The 20,656-nt window shown below is 41.6% G+C and overlaps 1 protein-coding gene across 1 annotated transcript; it reads left to right on the forward strand.

Moving 5' to 3' along the window:
* The first annotated feature begins 4 nt into the window (after positions 1-4).
* TRMO (tRNA methyltransferase O) lies at positions 5-17,726 on the forward strand. Its single transcript, XM_082468703.1, is given in 6 exon segments — positions 5-5,010; positions 11,547-11,721; positions 12,538-12,695; positions 15,590-16,252; positions 17,277-17,483; positions 17,486-17,726. Coding segments are annotated over 6 exon segments (1,389 nt in total). The 5' UTR covers positions 5-4,874; the 3' UTR covers positions 17,536-17,726.
* The last annotated feature ends 2,930 nt before the right edge of the window (positions 17,727-20,656 follow it).

Raw genomic sequence — 20,656 nt, forward strand, 5'->3', positions numbered from 1 at the left:
TCTTAGTACATTATATGTGTGATTTTTCTCAACATATGGTAGAAATCTCTACAATATTCATTAATATTTTAAAAGTGGTTTTTCCCCCATATATAGGCCATATCTGAAAGAGAGAACTGAAGTGATTTTTCAGGCTCTACCACATAGACAACATCCTGCTAGTGTGTGTGTGTCTGTGTGCACGCCCATGCGTGTGCACGCATGTGTAAGTGTAGGTATATTAGGGAGAGGATAGTGGTGGGAACAGACTTAATAATTTTCCTGCCCTTAAGAATTAGTCAAATAAATGTTTGTTTTCAGGGGAAAATTACTGAGCCCTCCCTTTTCCCATTTTTAAGTCTGAACAATTAAAATTTGAGGAAGTATATAGTTTTCTTATAAACTTTGTTCAATTACTAATGTAACAATAGCATCAAAATCTTATTCAGGCTTCAGATGGCTTTTAACAATTTAACAATTTTAACAATTCTTATTCTGGGACGCCTTCAAAGATATTTTGGAGTGATGAATGTAGTTGTGTATTTGAATTTTGATTTTCTACTTTTACTTTTTATACATTGTAATTGTGCAAAATGTACATTAAATCATTATCACGTGTTTGTGTGAACAGCATCATGGTAAGCACTGTGAGGGTTAGAAGACCTATAAGACATAGTCCGTGCCTACTAGGAGTTTAATCTAGTCTCGTGGGGGAATAAAACAGAAAACAAATAATTACAAAAGAACGTAGTAATGCTAGTGCCATTTGAATTAGAAGATACAACAGAGGGAATGCTCACTTTTTTGCTGGAGTGACCTGAAAAAATTACACATGAGTGGAGCCTTGAAAGATGGAGAGGATTTGTAATATAGGTGAGGATAGCAGCATTATTGTATGTGACACAGAGAAGGGTGAATTAAAGACATGTTCAAGAGAACTGCATGCAATCTACAGTTAATGCAGGGTCCATGTGGAATAGCAGGCTAGCAGGCTGAAAATTATTGTATTATTGGAGTGTATGGAATTTTGCTTGCCTAACTAAGAAGTATATTATTTACTTAGGTAATGGGGAACTAAGTAAGACTTTTGAACAAAGAGATGGCAGTTTTAGTATTTCAAGAATATTTATCAGGTGATAATGGTCAGGATTAACTGAAAATGACGAGAGACTGGGGGCAGGAGTAGAAACTATTCTGGGCAGGAAGACGTCTGAAAATCTTCCCCCGTAAGATGTTACGGAAAAACCCGAACGAACTTTTTGGCCAACCCAATATTTTTGAGGGGAAGAGGTTTGTTTTCAGTTTTCCTTCTGTTATTACAGAGGACTCAAAATAAAGGAGATTTCTGCAAATGGTTCAGCAAGGGCACAACTATGCAAGCTCTCCATATAGGCACTGTGCTAGGTACTAGGCTAGAGTGAAGAACAAGACAGGATCCCAGTCTCTCAAGCATTCATGGTGTAGAACAGTGGTTCTCAACCCTCACCACATATTAGAACCACTGGGGAAGATTTCAAAATCACAGTTGCCCAGGCACCTCCCCAGGGATTCTGATTCACCTATCTAGGGTGACATCCAGACATATTTATTTTTTACATTGTTTTTTGCTCTAAATAATTTTTGAGGAATAATTTTAGAATTATATAAAAGTTGTAAAGATAGTACAGAAGTTCCTATATAGCTCTCACCCAGTTTACCCTAATGTTAATATCTCATATAACCATGGTCCATTTATCAAAACTTAAGAAACTAAGATTGGTACATTACCATTAACTAAACTACAGATATTATTTGGATTTCATTAGTTTTTCTGCTAATGTCTTTTTTCTGCTTCTGGATCCAATCTAGGCTACAACATTGCATTTAGAGCAGTGGTCCCCAACCTTTTTGGCACCAGGGATGGGTTTCATGGAAGACAATTTTTCCATGGATGGTGGGGGATGGTTCAGGAGGTAATGGGAGCAATGGGGAGCGATGGGGAGCTGCAGATGAAGCTTTGCTTGCTCGCCTGCCCACTGCTCACCTCCTGCTGTGCGGCCTGGTTCCCAACAGGCTGAGGACCAGTACCGGTCCATGGCCTGGGGGTTGGGGACCCCTGATTTAGAGTATTTTAATGGCTCTCCAGATGATTCTAATGTGCAGCTAGGGTTGAGGACCACTGGTATGGTGGGAGGTTACAATGCTATTTCCCTCCTATTTGCCACACCCTCTCCCACAATAAAATTTTCGCCCTCAGCCTATGTTAATTGAACAATGATTACTCATATCCCATTGTATTACTCAAGTAACAGTAAATATTGAGGACAGCACACCATATGATAGTCCCTTACATCTGGATGGCACTTCAGAACTTGTACTTTCAAATACACTTTTTAAAATTTGATCTGCACAAGAATCTTTGAAATAGGCTGGGCAGTGATTATCATTCCTATTTTACAGATGAGGGAATAACTGCAGAGAGGATGGGTACTCACCCAAAGTCTCATCTAACTTCCTCAGTGTTCTTTGTGATGGTTTTCAATCTTTGGAAATCTTGTCTCAATTTTACCTGCCAGGGTGGGTCAAGGTTAGAGAAAAAAGAGTAAACTGAAACGTCAAGTTCTACAAGTGTTTCATTAAGATGAATCTTACGAGATTTGCATATGTACAATGTACAGGGGCACAAAGGTGAAGGAGATAAGGAAGTAGATGATATGAAGAAATATAGTACATTAGAGGAAGAGGGGTCTTCTCTTTCTACCTTTTAGGACCCTTTCTGCTTGCCTTCTTATCCCACTTCCTATATAGACATACAAACTCTGCTTTCTCACTATTCTCATTCAAACACCAGTGTGTATCTAAAAATGTTCCAGTTTTCTTCTTGGCTTAGAGCCTTGATGTCATAGAATTAAAGTTTTGCAAGAATCCATCTAGCCCTACTTTGTGCTACCCTCCACTCGTGGGTAGAATGGTTGTTCTTTAAAATCCATGAATCTTATGATATTAAATCTAATATGATGTGTGAGAAGATCCAAAGCTTTAATTGATATTCAAAGGGATCCTTCACTCAAATGAAAGATTAAGAATCATTACAATGAGAAGTGTTTCTCAAAATGTAGACAGATGACCACCTGCTTTGAATCATTTGGGTTTTTTTAAGGCAGATTCCTAGGTCCTAGCTCCAGAGAAAGGGTTGTCTCATAAACTACAAATAATCGTATATAATGGTTATTTATATAATCATATATCCTCTAGACAGGATAATAGAAACTTCAAATCATATAATGAAAGGGCTACATATTTAAGTTCCTGTTTTCCATAAAGAGAAATTTTTCCTTTAAATGAAGTAGCAATCTACTTCATCAGTGTCTCCAATTCTGCTTTGCATTTCAGAACTTGTCACACTTGGTAATATATTTTTGGTGTGATTATCATTATATATGATATCTAAAGCCAGGAGGGAAAATACCTCATTTTCTACAGGAGTCTGTCTACAAATTAAGCAAGACTATCACTTTTAGCAACACCCCCATCTAGTGGCAATTTGCAGCTATTACGGCCTCAGTTTTACAACGTGTATAGAGCTCAGTGGTTCTCAAACTTGTTCTTGTTTCATCAGCGGCCCAGAATTGTTCCCTCCTCGAAAAAGAATAATGGTATTCTTTCCCAAATTTTCACGTGGAAAAAAACTATCAGAGAACACGTAGGTATATGAATTTTATCAATTTTTAAAGTTTTTGTTTTAAAACCTACAATCTTCTCTATTTTTGTCATGATTTTAAATACACTGACACGCTGTTGGTTAAATTTAAACATGTTTTACCTGCAGAAATTCTCTCACAAATAACCTGCAATAACTTGAAATGCATACCCTTTTGAACACTTCCTTTTCTCATGTATAAATTAAAATGTTTGCTGAATTTCGCAAAATGTCAAAACATAAAACAAAAACCCATAATCTTCTCTTTAAATCTTTGGCTCCTTCTGATGGTTACTTTCTGCTAGTGGTCTATTAGTTCATGACAAATGAACAGGTTTAGGAACAGCTTTTCATGGTTGTTGAAGCTTTTCAATCTGTGGAGTTTTATGGTTTTGAATAATTTATTTTGCAGGCAGTATGTTCCCCCTCCCCCCATGAAGCAACAGGATAAAATGCTCAGAAGTAGAATTATATATTCGGAGAAACTTGATAAATACACAGGAGAGAGATGACGTTACAAGTAAGTGGGTAAAAGGCTAGGCTAGCGGTGCAGGGATAACTGGTCATTGCATGGGATGAAAACTGACTCTTGTTGGCCCTCAACTTTTTAGAGCTGCCCAGAAACAACGACTACAATCCCCTCAATGTGTATGGCATGTTGACTCAGTTTCATTCTCGCTTCATTCCTCGTGAGGTATGGAGCACAAGCACTTCTTACCCGTTAATTTGGTGTGGGGCTAACCATCCATTAGATTTGAAATAAGGTTTACTGGGGGTTCCTTTCTGACAAAACATCGTTTTTCTTGTGGAAAAACGGGAGCATACAGAGAAGTATAAATGACCATCTGTGTATTCCCACCATTCAAGAAGAATTAACATTTAATAACATCCAATCATCTTGCTATGTGATAATTGTATATACATATTCTTTTTATTTAAAAATTAGCGTCATGCACTGGATATGTAGGTTGCTTATTATTGCGAGAGAGACATCTTTACGCATAAATCTTCATCGACGTGCCCCCCTTGGAAAGGGTGGTAACTTGGAGCTTCTGACTGCCCTGAAAGGGCGGGCAACTGCAAGGGGTCCGCGCGACACAGCAGACACACGTTCAGCAGCGGAACGAGGGATCCAGGCCCTAACCGCCACCTAGCGGCGGCCTCCGGCGCCGCCCGCCGCGCGCCGCACTTCTCCCGCACTGCGCAGGCGCCGTGCATGGAGACCGGAAGCGGAAGGCTTGAACGCGTTGGGTGGGCACCTGTGAGACCACTAGCCATGCGCGACTTGGAGGAGTCCGGCCCTCGACCCACAGCGACCTCGTGCGGGTGCATGAAGCCGGCTCTGGAGACAGGTAACTTCTAAGAGGCTGAAGGTTCCGCACTCCGAAGAGCCCTAAGTGCAGGGAACCGACTTCACTGCAGGGAGGGACGGCAAATGCTAGACCTAGAATGGACGTGGGTCGCTTTTCCTGATTATTGGAAGGCACGGGTCATGTGCTTAGGAGACCACGTGATGTGTCTTAAGCGAGCGGGATGACGTCATCTCTCCTGTTCTGTTCTTGGTAGTTAAGGTGGCCTGGTCTTGGCAGAACAGCCACGTGTAGTGTAGTGGCCTTTGTCTTGGGGAGTTCTCACCCATAAAGGAGAGATAGGATATATACAGCAGGTGTTACGCCGATTCGGAATTAATGCCACAAGAGAGAAGCAACCTGTGCTGTAGGAAGTGTAGGAAATAGTTTTAAACTGGGCATTGAAAGATGGCATGAGTTTGTTTCTCTTTATTTTCACCCCTATTTTTAGGGCAGAATATATTAACTTTAGAAATCCAATGAAGCAAATGGAAAAAAAAGATTAAAGTAGTCGGCCATTACCCAGAGAAAACCACTGTTAATATCTTGGTGTCTACTTTCCATAATAGTTTCAGTGCCTACACACTAGAAACATGAGGTGATATGCGACACCATTGTCTTATAACTTCAAAAAAAAACTTAAGGACTTCCTTGGTGGTGCAGTGGTTAAGAATCCGCCTGCCAGTGCAGGGGACATGGGTTCGAGCCCTGGTCCTGGAAGATTGCTACGTGTTGCAGAGCAACTAAGCCCACGTTGCAGAGCAACTAAGCCCACCACAACTACTGAGCCTGCGCTCTAGAGCCTGCGAGCCACAACTACTGAAGCCCTCGCGCCTAGAGCCCGTGCTCCGCAGCAAGAGAAGCCACTGCAATGAGAAGCCTGTGCACTGCAATGAAGAGTAGCCCCCGCTCGCAGCAGCGAAGACCCAGCGCAGCCAGAAGTAAATAAATAAATTTTAAAAAAACCCAAAACTTTGGTTTGAATCCCAGCTCTACATTTATTAAAAACAAAACAAAACTTAAGGTTCATGAAAATCTTTCCATGGCAATTAATAATGTTAATTTTGAGAAGTTGCACACTATTTTGTTTTATGGATGTGCTCTTATTTAACCAGTTCCCTATTGTTGGGCATTTAGGTTATTGCCGGTTTTCATTGTTCTAAATGAAAGTTTTGAAACTAAAATCTTTGTGTATGTTCTAAATGTTTAACTTGAATTTCTAAAAAGTATTGTTGGTCTTCCCTGGTGGCGCAGTGGTTAAGAATCTGCCTGCCAATGCAGGGGACATGGGTTCGAGCCCTGGTCTGGGAAGGTCCCACATGACGCGGAGCGACTAGGCCCGTGAGCCACAACTACTGAGCTTGCGCGTCTGGAACCTGTGCTCTGCAATGGGAGAGGCCGCGACAGCGAGAGGCCCACGCACCGCGATGAAGAGTGGCCCCCGCTTGCCACAACTGGAGAAAGCCCTCGCACAGAAACGAAGACCCAACACAGCCATAAATAAAAAAAATTTTTAAAAAAGTATTGTTATCCCCTTCCCTGTCCCTAAAAAAGAAAAAAAAAAAAAAAAAAAAAAAAGTATTGTTATGTGGTCAACGGTTGTGCCTGTTAAAAAAAAAAAATTGTTGCATACTGCCAGATTACAGGTCTGATAGGTTTTTTTAAAAAAATTAATTATTTTTTTGGCTACTTTGGGGCTTCGTTGTTGCATGTGGGCTTTCTCTAGTTGTGGCGAGTGGGCTACTCTTTGTTGCGGTGCGTGGACTTCTCATTGCGATGGCTTCTCTTGTTGCAGAGCACAGGCTCTAGGCACGCGGGCTTCAGTAGTTGTGGCACGCAGGCTCAGTAGTTGTGGCACATGGGCTTAGTTGCTCTGAGGCATGTGGGATCTTCCCGGACCAGGGCTGGAGCCCGTGCCCCTGCATTGGCAGGCGGATTCTTAATCACTGAGCCACCAGGGAAGCCCCAGGTCTGATATTTTGACAGGCAGGAAAGAGCAGGGCTCAGAGGTCTACAGAGCATGGGGTCCGGGAGCTGTAAGTCAGAAATGTTGGATGGGGGACTTCCCTGGTGGTCCATTGGTTAAGACTCTGTGGTCCCAGTGCAGGGGGCCAGGGTTCGATCCCTGGTCAGGGAACTAGATCCCACATGCATGCCGTGACTAAGATCCCGCACGTGGCAACAAAGATCCCGCATGTGGCAACAAAGATCCCACATGCCACAAGTAAGACCCGGCACAGCCAAATAATAAATAAATAAACAAATATTTTTTTAAAAGTGTTGGATGGAATAGGGAGGTATCGGAACTGTTGATTGGATTCAGTTTGTAGAGAACCTTGAATAGCAGGCTAAGAAATATGACTTCTGGGCTTCCCTGGTGACGCAGTGGTTAAGAATCGCCTGCCAATGCAGGGGACATGAGTTCGAGCCCTGGTTCGGGAAGATCCCACATGCCGTGGAGCAAGTAAGCCCGTGCGCCACAGCTACTGAAGCCCACACACCTAGAGCCCACGAGCCACAACTACTGAAGCCCACACACCTAGAGCCTGTGCTCCCCAACAAGAGAAGCCACCGCAATGAGAAGCACGCACACCACAAGGAAGAGTAGCCCCCGCTCGCCGCAACTAGAGAAAAGCCCGTACGCAGCAACGAAGACCCAACCCAGCCAAAAATAAATAAATAAATAAATTTAAGTAAATAAATAATAAAAATTTAAAAAAAGAAATATGACATCTGTTAATAGTGGGAAACAAAAAGTTTAGAGAGGAGCGAGACATAAGGAACTCAGAATCCAGAGGACTGGTGTATTGTGTTTTGAGGAGGGGAGGGACTGGCAGAGGGAAGACAGATTATAACAAGGGTAATTTAATAGTCTGGGCAAGAGGGGAAAAGGACCTGGACATTTCTGTCTGCACAAGACTTGTTGATAAGACTTGTGTACAGAAAGCCTCTGCCTTAATAAGTTGTTGGGTTTTTAAAATTATATGGTTAGTACAGTTGTAATATTGTTAAATTGAGGGAAAATCCTGTGTAAGGGCTTTAAAAATCTCTCCTTGCTGAGCACCTTCTGTTGTACTAGGTACTTTACATATTTTGGTCATCTTTCCAAGATAGGATGATTATCCTTGTTTTATAGCTGAGAAAGCTGGGTTTAGAGAGGTAAGCAGTTTTGCCCAAGGGCACACAGCTAGTGTTACGGCCCTGTGTTGTTTTTGTCCTTTTTCTCTTTTCATACCAGCCATAGGCCCCAGGGAAACTTCTCCCTCTTTCTGTGTGGTTCTCATGCCAGTACTACTCTGGCATACCTGTGCTCTCCCTATTCTGCATGTATGTAAGGCAGTTTGATTTAATTGTTGATTTACTTGTCCACTCTGTCAATGTACTGCACACCTTGATGGTGAGAACTGGTTCTTGTTTATGCCTGTTCCCAGGCACTCAGCACAGTGCTTACCAAATGGTAGGTGCTTAATGTTTTCTTTTTGTTTGTTTTTTGAGATATGAGGCAAGAGGAAGAAGATCAGAATTCCCTTGGGTGGACGTTCTCAGGCCTCCACTTCAAGGAGAGCATTCAAGCAGAATTTATATTTGGAAATTTAATATCCCAAGAACCGGGGCACAGAGAATAAATAAGGTCCAGACGTATTAGAATATGGTTAAGTTCCGACGTTTATTAGATGGATATTTGATATGTTGAGAGTGGTCTCAAACATTTGAGAGTGACATAGCTGAGGGACTCCTTCCAATGTAGCTCGTTCAGTTCATTGCTTACCCAGTATTATCTTGCTTATGTTCTTATAGAGGTGAACAAACAGGGTTGGAATAAATCTAATTGGTTACAACTTATATTTATCATAGCATATGTATAACCTGTGAAAAACAGGTATAGACTGATTCAATGAAGTGATAGCTCAAGTTAGTTATAAACTTGTAGACCCCCAATCAGATAGTCAAAGGCAAAAGTCTTTGATCATTACTGCAGATATGACATTTCCCATGATATTGAAGCATATTGTGAGTTTCTATCAATCAACTGTTAACTCCACTGTGATATGAGTTCTTGTTTTGTATTTTTTTCCCCAAACTTAGCACAATGTCTGGCAATTGTAGACACTTGGAAAGTGTTTGTTAAATAAAACAGAACATAACTGACTAGGGTAGGAGCCCTTTTTGGCCATTTTTCTTCATGATATTTTTATGAACACCAGAGAATTGTTTGACTTTAGTTCCTTCATCTTTAAAATGTTTACTATATCAATTCCACAGAGCATAGGTGAAGGTTTAAAAAAAAGAGTGCCTGTGAACGTAGTTGGAAAAAAACTTAAAGTCATCAAAAACATACGCAGTGTCGATGGATCTTAGAATCATAATATTGAGAGAGAGAAAGCAAGTCTGAGAAGATACCAGTTTTTATAGAACTCAAAGACAAAATAAATGAAACGTTGTTTAAGCATGCATATGCATGTGATAAAATCATATTTAAGAAAAGAAATGAATGATAAAGACCACATTCAAGCTCTTGTTTATCTCAGGGGAAAGGTAGGGAGAGCGGCAACATAAAAAGATGCAAGTTGTTGGTAAAGCACTAGTTTTTGGGCCGGGTGGTGGTACACAGGATTTCATTTTAACATTATGCTTTATTATATATATGTTGCATGTAATATTTTATATGTATCACGTAATTTAGTTTTTATAAGGGAAAAGTCATGAAAGGTGCTATGAAGGACAGGCCTATAGTCTCACTGCCCACCTGTGCCGACAGGATAGATTTAATGGAAACTGGAAATAAAATGAGGTTCTAGAATGTCTTTATATCATCTCTTAAAAGAAGCTAATACAGCTTTCATGAAATGTGAAAAAAAAGTCATCTATAAATTCAAAATGCTAGTTGCAGATACCTTCTACTTTAAACCTATATTGATGTTGCCTGCCAGTTTTTTCTTCTTTTGAGTTACTGGTTTAAAACATTTTAAAAATGATTTGTGATTATTGTAAAATTTTCAAATATTATAGAAATTACAGAGTTAAATATAAAAATAATCCAACAATCCCTCCACCAGTTTTTTTTTTTTTAACTCACAGTTCCATCTTTATTACTTCTAACAAAAGATACTAGAATGATACTTTCGTCTCTTCCTTGGTATTTGTCTACTGTATTAACTTCGACCATCCCAGTAGAAGAATGTGCCAATAAATCATTGATGACTTTTTACTGTTGTCTGTATGGTGCAATGATACCAATATCAGAGGGATTACAACCAGCCTAAACAGAAAAGAACACAATTTAAAGTCTCCACCAGTTTTAACCAATGTTAAAATTTTGGTGAATATCCTTCTAGATAGCTTTCTAGACATACATATGTACATGTTTAGTTAGGTAAATACATAAAATTTTCATAAATAGGATTATGTTTTACACATTCTTCTTTCACTTTTTCACTTTCCATTTTAATCAGTTTAGACTTACATAATCCTTTTCTCCATGTAGCATGAATTTTTAAAGTACCTATCCTCTTGTAGGCAAGTACTAGACAATGAGAACATAGCAGTCAGTAAGACAGAAAAACTCCTGCCCACATGGAGTTTACATTCTAGTGGGGCAGAGAGCTGCTGGAGCAAGCCTAACCTGAAATCTAGACTGCCTCTAGATATTTTAGTACTGTGATCCCATACACTCCCTTTATTGCTTAATTAAACTAGTTTGTTTCATGTGTTCTGTTGTTTTCAATTGAAAGCATTTTTACCTATATACAGTCTCTGTCTCCTTATCGTTCATTATTCTTTGCCTTGTATTTTCACACTCCAGCCAATCAAAATGGCTTGTTCCCTGCTTATGCTATAAAATTTCTCATTTAACTTTGTGCAGCTTATTCCCTCTGTTTGAAATACCCTCTTAGCCCTAACCAAGGTCACATAACATAGTAATGGTAGCATAGAATTTGAATTATAGTCATAGTAGTTCTTCTAAAAATGAATTTTTCCTTTCATTCTTTCTTTCTTAGACCAATACTCTTTCCAGTTTATTATCTAAAGGGATGTATTGATAACAATGATATATGTAATGATAAGGATATTTATATATTTTTTTGAGTGCTATAAGAATCTTATTTTATAGTTGCATAACATCTAATAGATTTTAAAATTTTATTTATTTATTTATTTATTTATTTATGGCTGTGTTGGGTCTTCGTTTCTGTGTGAGGGCTTTCTCTAGTTGCGGCAAGTGGGGACCACTCTTCATCGCGGTGCGCGGGCCTCTCACTATCGTGGCCTCTCTTGTTGCGGAGCCCAGGCTCCAGACGCGCAGGCTCAGCAATTGTGGCTCACGGGCTTAGTCGCTCCGTGGCATGTGGGATCTTCCCAGACCAGGGCTCGAACCCGTGTCCCCTGCATTGGCAGGCAGATTCTCAACCACTGCGCCACCAGGGAAGCCCCCTAATAGATTTTAAAACTATGAAATCGATGCATTAAAGAAAACATGTCTTCCTACATCTTTGCTTGACCTTTTCATTAATGATTTCTTATCTAATTTTCTTCTGTAGGGAATCTTTTAACTGAGCCAATTGGTTACTTGGAATCCTGTTTCTCGGCCAAGAATGGTACTCCAAGACAGCCATCCATTTGTAGCCATTCACGGGCTTGTTTGAGGATTAGAAAAAGCATCTTTAATAATCCTGAACATTCCTTGATGGGCTTAGAACAGTTTTCTCATGTTTGGTAAGTTGTTTTATAGTTAGAAATGGTACTTTGGACCATAACTTGCCCTTGAGTAAAGTACTCCAGTTGGAGGCAACCCTGGAGACTGCCATCCAGACCACGCTTGTCTACTGCATGGGATTTTTGTACTATATTCATGCATGTGATTGTCTGCATAACTTGGACACCCTCGGGGAAGCTTGGGATCCACTGCGGGGCACATTCCATTTACAGTTGGTTCCAGTTTTGTTGAATGACTTCTGTTGAGCTGAAATCTGTAGACCTTCTCGATTCTGTCCATGGGTCATTATTCTGTCCTCTAGACCACGGGTTAGCAAGCTATGGCCTGTGGACCAAACCCATCCCATCTTCTGTTTTTGTAAGTAAGTTTATGGGAACATAACCACGTGCATTCATTTATGTGTTGGTCGTGGCTGCTTTTGTGTTACAACAGCAGGGTTGAATTATTTATAGCAGAGACTGGTTGACCTGCAAACCCTAAAATATTTACTGCCTGGTCCTTTACGGAAAAAGTTTGTGGACCCTGCTCTAGACCCATGAAGTATTGTTTATTCAGGTACTTGACGAAAGCCTGTTAAGGTCCTAGCATGTGCCTGTCATTGTGTTACGGGCAGTGGATATAGAGATAAGACTGTCTTCTTTCAAAAAATGGCAATGATATTATTCTTTTTTCCCCCACTGATTACATTTTAGTACCATTAGAAACATTCTTTCTGTTTTAATTTGTGGGGATTAAAGTTTTTTTTCTCCCTCAAATCATTATGATAGATTAACTATGTTCTTTTCTTACTCAGTGGTTTGGTTTATTTTCAATAGGATTTTGTTTGTTTTTCACAAAAATGGTCATTTGAGCTGTAAGGCAAAAGTGCAGCCTCCTAGGCTGAATGGTATGAAGACTGGCGTTTTCTCTACGAGGAGCCCACATCGTCCCAATGCGATAGGACTGACCCTAGCCAAACTGGAAAAGGTAGAAGGTAATTTGTACTTTTACCATTTTTTCCTTAACCAAAAGAAGTCTTATAAAATCAACATAGTATTCAGCACTGGCTGTTAATTGAGACAAGTACCAGTGGTGTTAGCCCCTGTGAACCACCAGACATTGAAGAAAATGAAACAATTAAAAGAATGTCAGCGTTGAAGCACTTTGGAATAAGCTCTCATAGGATGCTCAGAGTTAGTTTATGTCATTATATTTATCAGAAGTTATTAAATTATTTAAAAGTAACTCTTAAGATTTTATAATCATTAAATTAGTAACCAAATTTTTCTTGACTTGGAATGCAGTAAATATAAAATGATCTAAAAATAATTGGACACTCTCAAAATTTAACGCACAGTAACTGGTTGCACATGCACATATGGTCAGCACATCTGACCACAGGGTGGCGGATCATTTCTTCCTTGCAGCCCTGAGGAAATGAACGTGCATCGTGGCTGCAGTGCCGCTGTCCCCTGTGATGTGAGGCAGAGGGTCTGGGATGAATACACCATAGGTTGAACATCTGTCAGATTGTGGGAGAACCTGTGTAGAATACCAGATTAGATTTAACTACATGTTCATATATAAACACATTACTGAGCCGTTCATTTTTGAAAGCCTCCCATTCTTGAATCCCTTGGACCTGATCAGCACATTTGGGTGTGCTGGGTAACACACAACTTGGGTAGCAGTACTGGAACGTTTTATGATCGTTTGTGCAACCCACACGTATTTTCTGAGCGCTGAATATGTGCCAACCATTGTTCTAGGTGCTGGGGATATAGTGGCAAGCAGATTAGATAAAAATCCCAGCCCTACAGAGGATCTTAGCATTCTAATGGGGAAGATCAAATCAGAAAGGTGAAAGGCAAACACAGTAACACTGTAGACACTCTTATAAATAAGCGTTATGAGGATGACTAGTGTTTGTGTGGTGCTTTGCAGTTTATAAAGGGTGTTCACGTATGGTATCTCACAGTGGCTTGTGGGCTTGATAAGGTAGCAGTCTCCATGTTATGGATAAGGGCACTGAGGCTCTTTGATGTTTGATAATTTACCCAATAGCATCCAGCCAGGGGGTTGTCTGACTTCAAATCCCACGAACTCTCACCTGTACCCCAGTGCTTTTCTTTCTTTTGCAGACATTATTAGGCATAATCTATCACTTAGAAAGTCCAAAATCTTCTTTCCAAAGTTCCAGGTTCATTCACAATAAGCATGTTTTAGAAATCAGAGTCCTTTGTTAGTCATGTTTTTCTCAAATGGAGATAGGATCAAATGTGATCACATGCAGTTTTTGATTCTCACTGGGCCAGTTTTCCAAGGATCAAGTTAGTAGACTTTGCCCCAGTAGAAGGAACTGAACAGCAGCTGTATAAGTGGGACAACAGGGGGACCTTTCCTTAATATTTGGTAATGGTGACTTATGTTCTGTTTAATTTTTTTTTTTTTTTTTTTTGGCTGCGTTGGGTCTTTGTTGCTGTGCGCGGGCTTTCTGTAGTTGCGATGAGCGGGGTTTCTCATTGCCTCTCGTGTTGTGGAGCATGGGCTCTAGGCACACAGGCTTCAGTAGTTGCAGCACGTGGGATCAGCAGTTGCGGCACGTGGGCTCTAGAGCGTGTGGGCTTCAGTAGTTGTGGCGTATGGGCTCTAGGGCACGTGGGCTTCAGTAGTTGTGGCGCACAGGCTCAGTATTTGTGGCTCGTGGGTTCTAGAGCGTAGGCTCAGTAGTTGTGGCGCACAGGCTTAGTTGCTCAGCAGCATGTGGGATCTTCCCGGACCAGGGATCAAACCCGTGTCCCCTGCATCGGCAGGCGGGTTCTTAACCACTGCAGCACAGGGAAGTGCCCTGTTGATTCAGTGGAGTATTCGATTTCTATTGCTGTGTAACAAATTACCATGCACCATCAGTTTAAACAGCACACAGTTATTATGTGTTTAAAACATTATAATGTTTCTATAGGTCAAGAGTATGGGCACAGCTTAGCTGGGTCCTCGCTTAAGAGTCTCACCAAGCTGCAGTGAAGTGCAGTGAATTCTTTTCTGGAGGTTTGACTGTACAAGAATCCATTTCCAAGCCCACTCTGGTCATAGGCAGAATTCGCTTCCTTGCAGTTGTGGTTCTGAGGGTCCTGGCCTCTTGCTGGTTGTCGGCTGGTGGCTGCCCCCAGCGCCTAGAGACCTCTCGCAGTGCCTTGCCACACGGGCTTTCCCAGCAAGGCTGCTTGCTTCTTCAGGCCCACAGGGAAAGTCTCTCAAGTGAATCTGCCAGCAAACACAGGAGTCTTAGATAACATAACGTAGTCACTGAAGTGATATCAAGTCATGCTCAAGAAGAGGGGATTATACACCAGGAGGTGACATCATGGGGCCACCTTAGACTCTGTTTGACGCATTGGAAACCATCATCAGTCCCACAGAGATATATTGAGGACTCTGATGTGTCTGGAACAGAGTTAGAAGCCCTCAGTGATGCAAAGGTGAGATGGCCCCACCTAGTGCTCGAGGACCTACTCACTGTCTAGGGGGAGAGACTCTAAGCAGGTCGTTGCTAGACCGTGTGACAAGGGCTCCAGGAGAGGTTTGGGCACAGGTACCTCTGCGGAACCCAGAGGAAAGAATGCTTATGTCTGGAAGAGCCAGAAAGGCTCTGTAAAGGAGGTGTTACGTGAGAGCCTTGAAGAGCAAGTAGGAGTTTGACAGATAAAGAAGAGAATGGGTTTCTAGGTAGAAAGAAAACTGTATCTTGGCACCAGGTATAAGAGGGCCTGGTGCGTAAGAGAATTGTGAGTAAGCTTGGTGGGGTTTAAGCAGACGGTGTTGATTCTCCAGTTGTTTGCACTGTTCTTCATTGTTAATATTTCTAAGAGGGTGTTTTTCACATTATAGGTGGAGCCATATACCTTTCTGGAATTGACATGATTCATGGCACACCTGTACTAGACATAAAGCCCTACATAGCTGATTATGACTCGCCACAAAATTTGATTGAGCCTTTAGGGGACTTTAATTTACAGAATAACCAATGTAAACCAAAAACCGTTTCCCAGTGTGATGGCAAGACTGATAGCTGTGACCAGCAACAGCTCTCAGGGTACGAGGAACCACAGCTCTACAGTTGCACTAAGGAGAAACCTAAATGTCCTGAAGATAGAACTTCAGGAGAAAACAACGCAAAACACGACAACTCAGCAAAAATCCAGCAAAGCTCACCTGAGCCCAGGGAGAGAGCAGCAGATTTGGGTGAAGAATCAGAAAGTGGTCCGAGTCCTAGGGTAGCAGAAGAGCAAAGTGCCCCATGTTGCCTGGAGAAGAGCATTTCAGAGGAACAAGCAGACAGCAGGCTGAGAAGAGGGGAAGCAGCAGTGGTCCCACAAGGACACAGCACGGAGGTGCCGCCCGAGGCTCTTCCCTGTCCTTCCAGGGCGGCTGGTGCAGCCCACCGCAGTGCGGTCCCCGCCTGGGTGAGAGAGGCTCCCGTGGCCACCTTGGGAGTCCGTTTTACTCCTCACGCGGAGATGGACCTTGAGCACCTCAGCTCAGGTGAACCAGGTACTTTCCATTTCTTGTTTCTGAATGAGAGATGAGCTTTTACTAGGAGATTTAGGCAAACTTGCTATTTCTGAGGGCAGTTTTATATAGAGTATTTGTGATTATGACTTGTAAAGAAATGTAGAAGTATAAAATCATACTTGGGCAACGTCATCATCTGATGGCTTTCAATCAACAACTGTTCAGCACAGTGAGTGCCGGGCACTCAGTCAAGTGTTCACCGAGAACGGCTGCTGCCCAGGAATTGGGCCTCTTGTTTGCGTGTGGCAGTAGCTCTTGGAGTTCTCAAACAGCATTCGGAAGCTAAACTGTGCTTGCTCTGTACCTATGTAGATTGAGTTTTTTCATCTGTTTCACTATCTGAGTAGAGAAATGTCTCATCTTGTTTTACCTATTGGGTGATGGATAGCTCGACCTCTGTCACAGAGCCCAGGAGTAAGAAGGAAAGAGTGTCTTAGCATAGAAATTGTCCCCATAAAGTCCCAGCACTAGAGGCATGCACTTCACTGCAGAAGAGAGAAGCCACAGGGCTTTTAACTTGGAGCCTGTTTACTCTAATACATGGTTGTTAACCAACATTGTTACCTGGTTTTTCCAGCCCACAAGCAGATTCCAAGCAGCTGTCCAGAGTGAAGGAGAGGCCCATTAAAAAGTGGGTGCGGTGATTCCTGTAAGAAGTAGCCAGTTAGTTGCCAAGGAGATGTCAGATTTCACCTGCCCCTGGATGGTTGTGCTACTCATTCTTTCCTAAGGCTTTATGTTTAAACAGAACATTTGATTTTTAAATCAATCACTTTATTTTTAAAGTTTTGTTTATGAAAGTTGTTTAATCACTGTGTACAGTTCATGGGAAGAGGAAGGTCAGTTTTTTTTTTTTTTGTGGGGAGTGGGGTGCGTCCCTCACGGCTTGTGGGATCTTAGTTCACCGACCAGGGATTGAACCCTCGCCCTCAGCAGCGAAAGCGTGGAGTCGTCGCCACTGGACCGCCAGGGGAATCCCCAAGTTGTGTTCTTCTTATTGCAGGTATTGGTCAGGCTTCATTTAAATATTTTCAGTCAGCGGAGGAAGCAAGGTGTGCCATCGAGGCTGTGCTGTCAGCCGACCCTCGTTCTGTATATCGACGGAAAGTCTGCCAGGATCGTCTTTTCTACTTTACAGTAGACATAGCACATGTCACGTGCTGGTTTGGTGATGGTTTTGCAGAGGTCTTAAGGATCAAGCCGGCTTCTGACCTGTTCAGATGAGTGACCCTGTGGAGTCCTTGGTGTCTCTGGGATCGTGAGTAGCCTCCATCGAGTCTTTAAGGCAGCCTAATTGACTTCAGTATGGCTGTTGGATTTTCTGTACAAGCTAATGATGTGCCTTCTTTGCAGAAAGACGCAACACTTTGTGATCTCACTGCTTTGATTGATTTGGGTTGTTCAGAATATTTATTTGAAAAACATGTGTTTTAATAAACTAAGAGATACAGAATTTGGAGAAATCGCCATAGCATGATCGTTTTTGATCAGTTAATACTGAAGAATCCAAAGGTGATGCTTTATCAGTGTTTTCTGAAAGAAGTCAATTCTTCTTGGCACTTGATAAAACTGGGCAGAAGCTGGGGGGATGTGTTGAACAATTCATGTTGATTTTTTTGTCTGAAAAAGCCTGACCTCTCTGTTTTATTCTAAATCAAACTGAGTTATGATGTCTTAAGAAACTAACAAATCAAAACCAAGTAGTTATAAAGACCTTTAGAGATTAAACCCCTGTGTTTCAGAGACTTTGCCACACACACACGCACACACGCACACACATGTATGTGTAATATTTAATCCTGATTCCAAAGTTAGAGACTCTAAGATTTCTTTGGATGCCTTTGTGTCAGAAAAGAAAGTCACTCTGAGAAGTCCAAGAAAATAACTTAATTACTGGTTTATTTCTTATTTATTCTATGACTGTTTACTGAGAACTATTGTGAGTTAGGTTTTGGTGATAGAATGAGATGAACAGGATGCAATTCTTGTTGTAGGTCATAGTTGTGGAGGAAGAAGACACAAACACATTGTTGTATTACAGTTAGATAGAGTAATTAAGTCTGTACATGATTCCTGTATAAGCACCACACGGGAAGCAGTTTTAAGAATGTATTGCCTATAGGTTGACTTTAAAGATGTGATCCCAGATAACTGAAGATTTATGATCAGTGTGACCAAATTAGGCACCTGTCAACATGACGTAGGCTTTTCTAATCGCAACTGTAAATCTTAATAGCTGCTTGATCATGGTTTTGAAATGAGCCCTGCTGCCTGTGGATGCTTGCACGGAGTCATTTGTGGCTGATGACACTGCACTTCTGAAACAAACTGGGTTTTATTTGAGGTTACTTAGAACCTCTTGGGGAAGTATATTTAAATCGACTTTTAAAAGCTTTTTATTTCTGGATAATTACAGATTCATAGGAAGTTGCAAAAAATAGGGCAAAGGTCCCGTGTACCCTTTACCTAGCTTCTTCCCATGGTAACATCTTACATAACTATGGTATGATGTTAAAACTAGGAAGTTGACATTGGTACAATCCACCCTTTATTTTGATTTTGAATTCTTTTCTCTTAAAATTACTTTGAGACTGAGTCAGGTCTTGAAGCACAAAATGTTGATATTTAATATGGAAAAAATAACTCTTAGGACCATATCAACTGGCCTTCTAGCAAGAGGACTGTTCTGTTGTTTGGGGTTTTAATATACATTCTCAGGATTTTAGAACTAAAATCCTAAATATAATCCAGCTTAGTTCTCTGCCAGCTCATCAGTCTTTTCATTATACCCAGTGTTTGGCCCTCTCCCCCTGCTTAAACCCCTCGGTGATGACCCTTCACCCCTGCCCTGTGTAGCTCATTATTAAAGTGTTCTTCCTTTATATGAGATCAGATCTGTTCTCCGATAACTCCACCCTCTGGCCAGGCCACATAGGGTAAAGCTGATCAGGCTCCCATGTTTTCTTCAGCTGTTTCTCATGTAACGTGTTCTTGAGCCTCACCCCACCCTCAATCCTTGAGTCCCCCATGTGAGCTTTTGTCTCTAGGCAAGTAAGTGTCATATTGTGAGGAAATTTGTATCCCTGGGTTACGAACTTCCATCCCTCAGCAAGAGAAATCATTTGAAGTAAATCTACTATTCCTTTTCATCTTGGAAACTTTTTCAAAAGAAGGGGACACAAATGACATCCACCTTAGAATTTAGCCTTTGCTTTTTGGTGCCTGTTTGGGGAGCCCTGATAGCTGATTATTTTCACTAGCTTGGAGATAAACTCCAGGAGTTCAAGCTGTTTAGGTAATTCTGGCTTTCGGCCCATCTGCCCCAGCTTTCCAGAACAGTAACTTCCACAAGAAACACTGATACTTGTCAGTCACATATAGGAAGAGATTAGAAGGATGAGTGCCATTTATTACATTTTAAAATTGTAGCCTGGCTTAAGGAGGGGGATGGATTATTCCAACATGCAGAGGCTGTGCACAACCAGATAGACTCATTAGCTAAACCTATGAGCCATGTGTTTGTCAAGCTCTTGTTGGTAGTTTTCTTTTTATGATACAGTCCCAAAGGAGGCAGATGAGGACTCAGTAATAATGAAATGCGCATCAGTTACTGAACTTTTAGCACATCCTGGGCACTGGGCTACATGCTCTCCCTATATTGACCAGAGGTTAAGCGACGTGTTCAGGCTCACACAGCTGGTCAGCCAAGTATCAAGGATTTCAGCCCACCCGCCTGGTCCCAGAGTTGGCTGCCTTCTTAGCTTGGCGCTCCTGCCTCCCCCAGTGCAGGTGCAGACGCTCAGCCAACCATGCTGCTTTATTTGAAGCAGCTCCCTATGCTTCATAAGCACAGGATGCTTCACTTAGAGTGATGCTGATGGAAATCTAATCACTAAACGAAGAACAGGGAGAGGAATAAGGGCAGAGATGTCCATTCCCACTAGATCTGCTTGGAAGCTCCTGGGAAGCAGCGTGGGAGATGTGGAGAGCACTGAGGCTGGCCTCAGAAAGTTCAAGCACTCTTTCTGCTCTGCCCTGTGCTTGCTGTGTGCCCGTGGGCGAGTCACTGAGCCCATCTCCACCTCCCTGACCTTACGGAGTTGTTGTTACAAGCATAATCCTTGGGAAAGTATTTTCTAAACTCTTCCATGGTCTGTAACTTAGGTCATATTTTTATTGTGCCTGTCATCATCAACACCCTTTCTCTGTCACTCTGCTCTGGCTTACCTGGCTGGACAAGCAGACTCAGGAGAATCAAGGGGTCCCTAAAATCCAATGTATGGAAGGTCTTGTTTTATTATTATCATTACAGAATTTTTTTTAAAAAAAGAACTTCTTTTAGCAAGTTATAGGACGTTTTGCTAAGGGAGCTGTCACAAAGTG

The sequence above is a fragment of the Balaenoptera physalus genome, assembly GCF_965194825.1.
Source record: "Balaenoptera physalus genome assembly, chromosome: 7".
NCBI classification, from domain to species: domain Eukaryota; kingdom Metazoa; phylum Chordata; class Mammalia; order Artiodactyla; family Balaenopteridae; genus Balaenoptera; species Balaenoptera physalus.